We start from the raw sequence: 12,515 nt of genomic DNA on the forward strand, positions 1-12,515 counted from the left end.
ATAATCATCTGCTGTTATGATAATTATTTTAAAAAAGTGGGAAAATATTGTTAAATATTAAAAAAAAAAAAAGATATTACAATCTTGAAATTTTAGGATAAAGATATGTATATGCCTAAATAAACACTGAAAGTTACAAATCTCATTTGGTTTGGATTCTTTTGTTCTGAAAACACCTTTTACAAACACTGTTCTGAAAAATATGTTCTGATAACAACAACAACAACAACAAAACACACACCACACAGACACATTGCAAGAACTTTAATATATTTCTTTGTCACTCAGATTAAATCTAGTGCATATTAATTTAATACAAATTAAATTCATTTGGTATGAAATATGAATAAATAGTTAATTTAACAAGAAGAAAAATCACAGTAGCATGAAAATGAAATGAAAAAGATTTTTTTTAAAAAACCTCAACATTTCAATGGACTTTAATCTAATCTGAATGAGCAGAAGAATTTGTTTAAAGGAATTAAAACATTTTTAATCACTCCACTAGTATAGACAAGTCACTCCCATGTAGTTTGCATAACAATTCTAAAATAAAAAGTAAATAAATCCATTTGTTTGTGCTGATTTGTGCCCAAAAAGAAAAAAAAAAACTTGGCACAATAATAATTGGTTTGGTTTTTGAAATATTATAATTTTATAACATGTCAGTGTAGATCATTGATGTCAGAGTGAATTTACATGCAAAATAATAATAATAATAATAATAATAATAATGATAATAATGATAATAATAATAATAATAATAATAATAATAATAATAATAATAAATGTAGCTTTGGTTTTGAGGTGAATGGAATTTGATGCAGTATGAGGTTAATCTAAGCCTTATACTTATTATTATCTACTTATTTTAGAAAGCAAATAAGCCGAATAAAGCTCAAGACACAGGTCTTATTTTATATCTTTTCTTTTTTTAATCTAAATATTTAAATTGCCAGATCTATGGTTGTCCAGTGGAACTGGGGTTATTTATTTATTTATTTATTTATTATATTTTGCAGGTTGGGGGTTAGACGTTTTTCATACATTACATTATATAATTGTTTTTATTTTTTTTAATGCAATGAGTATTAATGCAATTTGTTAAGGTTAGTGATGAATTTGGAGATGAATACAGCGGTTGGAATTTCTGTACTATGATCTGTCTCTAGAAGAAGAACATGGTGTTGAAGCTTTTGAGTTCAGAGCACAGCAATTCTTCATCTTGTACAGACGTCATCGTTGCACTAAAAAAAAAAGACATACGATGAGAAATGAGAAAAATCCTTAAATATCATTGCTCCAAGATCTAAAGAAATTTTATGTTGGGAAATTTGCGGTTTAATAAAAAACACAAACCTCTTTCCACCATCCAGCATTTTTCCTTTCAGAGATTTTGTCGAATAAAGGTGGTGTATTAGTACGCTGCTGATAGGAGTGGTGAGCAGAACAATGTCGAGCCTGCTGATTTATTATCACTTCTATTCATCAGCTATTTGAGGAGAAGCTCAGGAGAGATGATGTTTCTAAGATGGTATCGCACTGTGCTCTTTTATGAGTAAATACGGCCAAAGCCATGTCCTGTTATTCACAGGCTGCTTAAACAATGATCACTCAAACATTACAAATGTTTATTTAAATGCATTGTGAATGAAGCGGCTAAAATAGAAATGCTCCCTTCCATACATAGTCATACACGTGACCCAGATGTACACGCTGATAGTAACAGATCTGACACAAGACTGAAGTGATAAATGTGTGCTGTGATGTGATGTGATATAACACTTCCAGCTCGTCTAGACTGCGTCTGCGGGGCCGTTTCCTTCCTGCAGGACGGCGTGGAAAATGTTTCTGACTTCAGAGACGCGACAGCTGATCAGGTTTGTGATAAAACTTTCTGAGTGACGGAGTGTTTACAGAGGATGGAGTGCTGCGTTTGTCGGTGGACAGGGTTCTCACACTCACTCACACGCGCACACACACGCGCACACACACACACACACACACACACACACACACACACACACACACACACACACACACACGGCTTTATGGATGATTCCACAGTTGAGCTGCCGTCTGTGTCCCACTGATATTACATTCACATGCATACGTGTAATGTAAAGGATAAAGACATTCAGATAAATAAATAAATTATTAATTACATTAAAATATTAACAATATTCACCATTTTAGATGAACAGTATTTAAACCTTTTTGGCCTGTGGTAAAGTGACCTTTGGCTTGAGAATATAAACTAAACTTTATTTTTTTCCTGTATTTTTTCAAGTGCTTCAGTTAAAAAAAAAAATCATTTTAAAGCGTATTAGTCTTTAATGAAAAAAATATAGATGGAATTTGATATCAGTTGATACTCAAGATTTCATCTTGAGCATCAGTGTCGATATCAGAAAAGAAAAATGTGGTATCATGCCATCTCTAATTATTATTATTATTATATAATTTACACGTATTGCATGTATCGATAAATAACATAATTATAACTGGATGTTATTTTTTAATTTTTAAACCTTTTTTTCCCCCCATTTTTTTCTTATTTACCAAATCGGGTATTGGAAGAAGGCCTAAGTAAATTCAAACAAATATGAAAAACGATTATGTAATTATAATATATAAATATTAAGCTGGGACTTTAAGGGGTTAAACAACTAGATTTCATCTGAGCACGTCCGTATTGGCCTGTCACCCTGACTCGTAGAAAAATAAACCAGAACTTTCCTCTGATTGTTAGAAGTGATGTCACAAGTCTAAGAAAAGACTAAATCTTCATTCAGAGAAGGCATATTTACACAAAACTCTGTTCTCAGAAATACTACAAGATCCTAAAATATCATGTACACACAAATTTTATACTAAAAAAAGGTTGAGAACTGAATTAGAGGTAAAAGGAGCAATAAATAAATATTTTAAATTAAATGAAAAATTAAATTTTTTTACTCTATCTTAATAAACGGCAGCTATAAGAAGCCTCTTCCTTAAAAGACTGTGAACTGCTCACATCACACGCGGTATGAAATGATTAACGGCACATACATGACAAAAGACTCGGCGTTAACTGACGCACAGAGACAGAAATAGCTGGCCAGGAATTAAGGTGGGGTTTTAAGAACACCAGAGGTCAAAAAGGTGAAGAAAACATGGTGAAATGATACCAGTAACTTCAAACAAGGTGGCTCTTTGTCTCTGTCAAATGATAGCGAGGATAAGCTCAGAGTTACTGTTACAACCCTGAAGTTGATTATTTTCCTATTACAGCAGGTTCCGAAGTGTTTTATTCCTCATATATGCCACAGCGATTTGCCAGCGACAGTTTTTTATTTATTAAACATTAACACGTTATACTTTTTATCCATTTATAGTTAGATTTAATGTTGTGGAACGTCCACAAGTTAGTTCCTGTTCTCACTTGCGTTACAGCAGCTATAATCAGTCGTTTCCTCATTAGCCTCTCTTTTTTCTCTCTCGATGTTAATAAGACAAAAAAAAAAAAAGACAGCTTGTCATGTTAGTGAGAAACCGTAAAGCGTAAATGCCTCGGAAAAATTTAAGTTACAGCTTTACCTGACACTGGAGACTCCTCCCATAAATGTTAAATTAATATCTCCGTAAAAAAAATAAAAATCAATGAAAATCGTAAAGCAGATACATATAACCTAAATCTCTACCTTTTTTCCACAATATTTTTAATATAAAAAAAATGAAAATATATGTGAAAATTGGAACATGGTTTCATTGTGAGGTGGATGCACTGCAAAATAAGTATTGGAAGAAATGACTGAAGATGAATAAACGAATGAAGGATAGATACAGCTAAATGTTGTATATGTAAGTAAATACTGTATATACAGCATATGTTTATTAATTTAACAACCACTAAAGAGAAGACACTTGTTAGTGCTTTTTATATGATGATGATACTGTTTTTCTGGAGCATTATTAGGTGTTGTTTAGGTTCAGCGCACTGCTGCCCCCTACACAGTGCTCTATATCAAACAGAATAGAGAACAAGGAGTGATATCAGATGCCGTGAATATCCTGCGGTAGTTTTGAGACAGATAGCTTATTAAAAGTCTTCCAGAAGATTCCTGAGAGTAAACGGACGCATTTCACACTGAGCCCTAATTGTGTTCTCCTCACTCAGATCCACCCGAGCATCACTACATGTGCTGATGGACCAAGAAATGGCTTTTACGAGTGAGAGAGAATCTACAGACAAGCAATTCATCAAGTTTAAATGAAGATAGCTCGGTTCTTTTAGTTCAGGAAACAGTGTCTAGCCATGGCTTTATGAGAATAAATCCTGTTAGCAAAACTTTCTTTAAAAGATGTTCTTTATAAAAAAAAAATCTGAAAAACTTCTATTATTAAATTTCCATATTAAATTTATGGGATTATATGTTTGATAGTAGACAAACACATTAGACATAAAGTAAAGTGTGAAAGAAAGTGTGTTTGTTTTGTCTAGGTTGCTGTTTTAACACATTAATACATGTTAAGTTTCCTTAAAATAAATGAGCTTTTAAAGAAAATTACTGTGTTCTTTATTTTATTTTGTCCTTTGGGCAGTGGAGAGTGTTTATGACAAGGTAAATGTGTTAGAGATTTGGTGTCGCTTGGTTTGTTGCTTTGATACGCTCGCTAATGTTCCTAGCCTTTCTTCATCTTGCGAGTTTTAAATCTGATCACGCGTTCCCGTGACTTTTTTTGTTCACACCTCTACCTCAACTAACCCTTATGTTTTGGACAAAGTGGCCCATTTGCTTGGCTCAGTTTCTCTAACAAATATAAAAACTCATGTTTAAGAGTCATATTTATATTAGCAAGATGATGTTATGGACTATTTTCTACTTGGATTAGTAAAATGAAATTTAAAAAATCTGTATATGTGAACCAAAAAGATAATGTTATCATCTGTATCTATGGTCCCTCATATCTCATATTTCTACTCCCATCTGCCAGTAGGAAATTAAGACATATAAGATATCGTTACTTAATTGGGTCTGTCTTTAATCAGTCCCTTGTCTCCTCTCATGATGAATAGTAGATATGGAAATGCCGCATACTGGTAATCTCCTTCCTGTATTACCTTCAGATTATTATTAAATCTAACAGAATCAGATAAGATCAGGTTTCTTTAGAAAATGCTTTTCCAATTTCTTTAAGAACACTGAGATGAACGGAGGGAAAATTCCCCAAGTTAGGTTAAATTACAAAGTAAATCACCTTATGGATGTGAACTCTGCATAACGTTACTGACGGTGTGTGTCTCACCTGAGGTCTCGCTCCAGCCTGCACACTGGCACTGATGCCCAGGGCTTTGGTGATGTCTTCAAGTGGCACGAGATCCCCTGGTGTTTCTTGAATAAAGTGCAGCAGGACCTTCTCACCACCTTCACACAGTGACACCAACATAAATGTTCAATATCAATGTCCAATATTAATATCCGGTATCAATCTCCAGTATCAGTGTCCTATGTCATATGTTACCAGCATCTGGTAACATGGTGTGCTAATAACAACCTCGACCTTAACACCCAGAAAACCAAAGAACTGATTGTGGACTACCGGAAGTCCTTGAGGATCCACAAACACACCCCTATCCTTGTTAATGGGACTGAGGTACAGCGGGTCTCTAGCTTCAAGTTTCTGGGTGTCCACATCTCTGCTGACCTTTCCTGGAACCTCAACACCTCCCCTCTTCTCAAAAACATGCAACAACACCTGTACTTTTTGAGGAGAGTGAAGAAAGCTCACCTTGCTCCTCAGATCATGGTGAATATCTACCGCTGTACCATTGAGAGCATCCTTACAAACTGCATCACAGTATGGTACAATGACTGCACAGTGTGTGACCAGAAGGCACTACAACAGGTTGTGAAAACTGCCCAACACATCAATGGAACATTTCAGACATTTATCAAAATCGTTGCTTGCGGAGAACGCAATGTCCAGCATCAAAGCCTTCTAACAGACTAAAACAAACATGAATAAAGCTACACTGCCCTCTAGTGACAGCTCGAGCAAATACAAACCTGGAACTTCATCTTACATTTTATCTTAGAACAACACTTGTAAGCTAACTACACACTTATAACAAGGGGTTTTTGGGTGGTTTAACAATTCTAGCTTTCCAAAAGAGTTCTCCTTGGAACCTTTGGAGAAAGGGAAACCAACTGTCACAGGGTTCTACATATTTCCTGTGAGGGGTCCGAATGATGGACAAAATCAAAAAAACTTTAAGAGTGCTAGATTTAACTTGTAATATCTAAAGTAATGATTCATCAAACTACACTGAAAAGTGAAATTTTTAGCACATCTTGTGGGTTCTTTGTAGATCTTTACAAGAGAGGTTTCCTCTTCAGTGAGGATTTCAAGTATAATTCCTTTTGGGAATCTAAGAACCCTTAACTATCAAAAGAACACTATTCACTGCCAGTTAAAAGTCTTTGAACACCATATAGACTAGTTTCATTTTTTTCGGTTTAGTAATTTTATAATAAGTGATTATGTGAATAAGTGGACTTAATTTAACATTTTTATGATTCTTCTTTTTTTGTACCTTTGGCTACAATCAGCATGCCGCCGCTCTGCAGAAGGTCTCCACTGAAGTTGCCCTGAATTCCTTCATTGCTTGCCTGTATGAAACAAAAACCGTGAGACATTTTAACAACACATATATTTTTGTAATTCATAGCTGCTTGCAATATGATGATCTTCAAAAACAGCAAAGACATTATTATTATTATTATTGATATCACCTTTGAAGCAATTTCTCGTACTTTCTTTCCCATAGCAGCAGGCAGTACACTGATTGCATTATATCTGTGAAGGGTTATAAAAGCTCTATCACATGTATACAGTCATTCAGCAACATTATAAATATGTATATAATAAGCCAGTTGATATATATAGTTAGTATTAATGTGTTCTTGTTTGCGTTATGCCTTTACACTTAGTTTCATTAAATGTCTTGTTGGAGGTTACAGTTATAATGGCTCTATGACATGTACACATTCATTCAGTTAGTGTTATAACACTACAGCTCTGTGAGGTGTTTTACTTTGAGCTACGTTACCTTTTTAGTAGCTCCATAGATTGAAGACATCTCTCTATTTTTGTATAGTGAATTCCAGATAAATGTACGTTTCACATATTACAGTTTCCATACCTTTTAAATCCTAAGTCCTTGTAGCACTGCTTCTTTTCATCGATGTATATTTCTGACAAAAAAAAAAAAAAAAAATCAGTAAGACACACAATGACTCACATTAGTGTATCTCAAGCATGATGTTGCTCTACATAAAGCAGGAAGGTTGTAAAAACTTTATTACTTCTGTGATAAAGCTAAACCTAGCTTATGTAACTATGACAACAGTGCAATAAAACATCAGGGACAAAAAGTCAATCAAACCTGAGGTTACAAAACGATTCCTGGAATTCAGCAAATTCAAGCTCACGCGATATTTTCACGTGCTGCATGGCCTGAACTCACCTCCTTTAAAGAATCCGCCGTCCTTAAACTCTTTGAGTCCTGTCTCTTCAGGGCCGATTCCAATGAGGGCCACTCCGTTCTCTCTCAGGTCCTTGTCCAGCTTGCTGACCTCGACTGCGGTCCAGCGACAGATCTGACAGCCGAAGCGGCGCAGGAAAAATATCACCACAGTCTGATCTCTCCATAGAGAGCCGAGCTCCACATGCTAAGAGGAGAACATGAGCTCAACTGGGTGTGCAATTAAATGTGTGATGATTCATTCTTAATAATCAATTAAGCTTTCCCAAAGGAAAATATTTACTTTATGTATTGGCGGATGAGACTTGTTCGGCGTCTGCAGCCGACCAGGTAGTTTAAAATGCAGCACTGCTTTCACTATTTTGCCAAGTTTTGAAAATTTCGTAATTTTTTTTTCATTTAACAGTTTTTCAATCAAATGGTTTTTAAAGGCATAAGTAGTTTTGCTCCAGAAATATTCCGATAATTAATCACAAAATGCAGCTTTAACTGAACCGCTAGAGGAGCAGCACTAGATTTCATGTACGTGGAAGAACCTTTGGTCAGTCATCATTTACAATTAAAGACATACAGCTATGGAAAACTCGACCATCTGAAATAAAAATGTAAACGGAACTCAAAATATTAATGCAAGAGTGAAATATTGGCTTAAGAAAAAATTATTTGTGAACAATGACACATGCTAGAGATATAAGGACAAATGAATGCATACTTAAATATTTATATAAAATATACACTTATATGCAGTTTTACCTTGATACAGTTTTACATATGAATAAACAAAAGAATTATTTTTGTTTGTCTTATTGTGGATGATGCTTTATCTATGATCAAGTCCTGTCATAAAAGCATAATGAGGAACAGGGACTGAAAATTAGCTACAACTACACTGCTGATGTACATTAAATTTGTTGCATTGCATATAAAAATAAAAAATGCAATTAATTATTTAATTAATACAATTTCATTATATTAAAAATAAAATAATATAAAAGAAATGAGGACAAAACCTTCATGAAATAGTGTCTAATAACTGAATGGAAGGGACATAGTGTACACATTGGTGTAATTTACTCTGGTGAAATCAAACACTATTGAAACACCTTTTATTTTATATTAATTCCAATTTACCTCATCTTGGTTGTTTAAACTGCCAACATTTACCTAAATAACCACACTAATTTACCTAAGTGTGTTTTCACATATACAGTATATGGCCAAAAGTGTGTGAACACCTCGGCATCACACCCATACGTGCTTGTTGAACATCTCGTTCCAGATTTATTCCCCTTTGCTGTTATAATGAGCTCCACTCTTCTGGGAAGCTTTCCACTAGATGTTGGAGCGTGGCTGTGGGGATTTGTGTTCATTCAGCTACAAGAGCATTAGTGAGATCAGGCGCTGATGTTGGTGAGGAGGTCTGGGGTTCAGTCGGTGTTCCAGTTCATCCCAAAGGTGTTCAGTGGGGTTAAGGTCAGGGCTCTGTGCAGGACACTCGAGTTCTTCCACTCCAACCTTCACACACCATGTCTTCATGGAGCTCGCTTTGTGCACAGGGGCATTGTCATGCTGGAACAGGTTTGAGCCTCTTAGTTCCAGTGAAGGGAAATTGTAATGCTAAAGCATACAGAGACGTTCTATACAATTGTGTGCTTCCAACTATTCCAACAGCTGGAACCTCCATATGGGTGTGATGGTCAAGGGTGCACATACTTTTGGCTATATTCAGTCCCGTTAAAGTTGACGTGAAAGTGAACTAGCTTCAAACAAGCTGGACACAAAACAAGGACTCAGTTCTCTTTCTGGATAATTTCGCATTGCCACGTCTCCTTTACCAGTGTGTAGCTGCGTAACACTGAATTGTGGATAGTGTAAAAATGTCAAACTTGTTGCTTTACATGATGCTTTATATGATCATTTGGATGTGGATGGGAAACTAGAGAGAGCAGAGGGAACAGAAGTGAAGTGAAATATGGGAAGCATATGAGGGAAAAGAAGTAACCAAGCTTTCTGATGCAGAAGCTTCCAAACCAACATGCTTCATGCCAGAGAGCTGCTGAGTGTTTACTCATGGGAGTGGATTGTGTAAAAATACATTCAGTACAATAGTAACATACTGATAAATTATTATTATTATTACTAATGCCTAACTCCTTAATCTCAATAGCATAACTGCTCAAGAAATGATGTGTCACGTTGTTGTGGGATCACGTGACCCCCATGGAAAGCCATCTGAGAGTTTTTTCTACATAATTTCTGAGAGATGACAGAAAACTTGAGATGACAGAAAACATGTCTGCATCCAGCAAACCTCAGGTTCTTTATCCATACAGCAAAAAAAATGACACAAAACTGTGAACCACAAACAAACAGCACTCAGGACAAGTCTGCAGTATGGCACGTGTGAAAGACTCCAAAATATCTCCCTGATTAAGCGGATAAAAGTGAGTGAAGTCAGGACTCTTACCTCCCCGGACACGGTGCTCTTCACAGAGTTACTCTGGAGCTTCTCCACATTTACAGCCGACATTCTTCTCCTCAGATTTTCACTCTAACAGTTACGTTATTTGTTACAAGTCAGACTGTTGATACAGAGTCGCTCACACCCACCTCTATGTTGGATAACCTACAGAAAGAACCAATCATAAGAGGACACGTCATCACGCGAGGCGGGGCTTATTACATAAAATCTAGGTTTGAAAGAGGTGGCTGTATACGGAAGTCAAGAAAGGCCATGTGTTGGGTTTTCTTTTCTTGTGATTCTCGAGAAAACAACTTTTGTCATCTTGAAATCACAAGAAAAAAAATTAATACATGGCCTTTCTGGGCTTTAGTAGCTGTATACTTCAGTGATGTGAATATTATTAACACACACACACACACACACACAAGACAATGCAGGTCCCTGGTTGCCATACTCATTTTGTTACTCATTGTAGTGTTGGTAATAATGATCATTTTACAGTACACAGTATATTACTGAGGCTTACTATTAACACAAAAAGTCTTAGGCACCCTAATTTTCTAAACACATGTTTAAATTTCCAAACATTAATTTAGTGTTACAGAAAATGCTGTTATTCCAGTAAAAAAAGCAACATATGACATAATACACCAGTTTTCATTAAAAAAAAAAAAAAAACATAATGAAGTCTACCGGGTTTTACCTGCAAAAACAGAAGTAAGTGCGACACTCGAAGTGTCCAGAAGAAATAAGATGCTTTATCCTTGAAGGCATCTTTGCTTTACAGAATTTCTTTTCACATGCCTAAGACTCAGACCAGGAGTAGACATTCAGAGCTATTAACAGTTTAAACATTCAATCTAACAGGAGACACACCTGGGCAACAAGAAACACCTGTCAGTCACATGTTCCAATATTTTTGATCACTTGAAACAAATGGGTGGGTTCAACCAAAAGGTGCCATGTTCTGAGTTGTTTAACACATCTAGATGTAAATATCAGGAAATGAAAGCTGAAATTCTCATCTATTGTCGTATATATCTTTTGATCTGAAACACAAATGTCTTCAATCAGCGTACAGCAAAAACTAAAGAATCGGCCCTGCTGTTCCAATACTTTTGGAGGGGACTGTATGTGTGTGTACTTTTACATGTGTTTTAAATAATCACAAATTAATGAGTTTTTACAGTTTTAATAATACATGAGCAGCAGGGTCACGCAGAGTTTATATTGGAAATGATTTTTTCTGCAGTATAGCAATGCGCACTTCCTGTTTGTGTTAATGAAGTCATAAGATTTTAATCTTACAATGTCATGGCTACTCATTTGACATTTAATAAGGTTTAGTAATAGCAGTGAGCGCACACATAACATGCTGCAGAAACAACTGCAAGTTTATACTGAAGCTGGGAACTTAAATAAAAAAATTAATTTACTGTCAAGCACTATAACAGTTTAAGGAAGGTACATCTGAAATAAATGTATGGATGAACAAATAGGGTGAAGAGATAGATAGATAGATAGATAGATAGATAGATAGATAGATAGATAGATAGATAGATAGATAGATAGATAGATAGATAGATAGATAGATAGATAGATAGATAGATAGATAGATAGATAGATAGATCAGAGTCAGGTCCATAAATATTTGGACAGTGACATAATTTCCATAATTTTGCCTCTGTACACCACCACAATGGATTTGAAATGAAGCAATCAAGATGTGACTGAAGTGTAGACTTTTCGCTTTAATTCAAGGGGTTTAACAAAAAATATTGCATTAACCATTTAGGAATTACATTTTTTTTTTTTTTAAGAGTCCCTCCATTTTCACAAGCTCAAAAGTAATTGGACAATTGACTAATAAGCAGTTTCATGGCCAGGTCTCTCTTTGTTTCATGACAAATTATGGAGATAAAAGGTCTGGAGTTGATTCCAAGCGTTGAATTTTTATTTGGTAGCTGTTCATGGGAACTCACAATATGTGGTCCAAAGAGATGTTGATGCAAGTGAAGGAGGCCATCATTAGCCTGAAAAAAACAAAACAAAACAGACCTATCAGAGAGATAGGAGAAACTTTAGGAGTGGCCAAATCTACAATTTTCTACATTCTTAAAAAGAAAGAATGCACTGGTGAACTCAGCTACATCAAAAGGCCTGGAAGACCACGGAAGACAACTAAAGTGGATGATCGCAGAATTCTTTCCTTGGTGAAGAAAATCCCCTTCACAAAATCTAGCCAGGTCAAGAACATTCTGGAGGAGGTTCAAGGTTCTTTATTTGTCACATATATATTACAAACATACATGTGATGTAATGTAGTGAAATGTTTTTCCCTAGTTCCATGTCCCACAGTGCAACAACAAACCAGATATACACATACATAATAAAAACAGAATATAATAAAATCTAGTAAACTATATGATTAAGAAAAAATTAGCAGCCTAGAGAGTAATGTAATGTATAGAATATGAATATACATAAATAGAATATGTTAAAAAAACAGCAAATACAAAG

At 35.2% G+C, this 12,515-nt stretch overlaps 1 protein-coding gene across 1 annotated transcript; it reads right to left on the reverse strand.

Moving 5' to 3' along the window:
- Positions 1-249: 249 nt before the first annotated feature.
- prxl2b (peroxiredoxin like 2B) lies at positions 250-10,161 on the reverse strand. The gene is made up of 7 exons (XM_026932700.3): positions 9,999-10,161; positions 7,514-7,718; positions 7,190-7,241; positions 6,780-6,843; positions 6,581-6,656; positions 5,293-5,411; positions 250-1,247 (listed from the first exon to the last, which is right to left on the reverse strand). The coding sequence occupies exons 1-7, from the start codon at positions 10,059-10,061 to the stop codon at positions 1,221-1,223; spliced, it is 606 nt and encodes a 201-aa protein (XP_026788501.2). The 5' UTR covers positions 10,062-10,161; the 3' UTR covers positions 250-1,220.
- Positions 10,162-12,515: the final 2,354 nt, after the last annotated feature.

Source organism: Pangasianodon hypophthalmus, chromosome 20, assembly GCF_027358585.1.
Source record: "Pangasianodon hypophthalmus isolate fPanHyp1 chromosome 20, fPanHyp1.pri, whole genome shotgun sequence".
In the NCBI taxonomy this organism is placed as follows: domain Eukaryota; kingdom Metazoa; phylum Chordata; class Actinopteri; order Siluriformes; family Pangasiidae; genus Pangasianodon; species Pangasianodon hypophthalmus.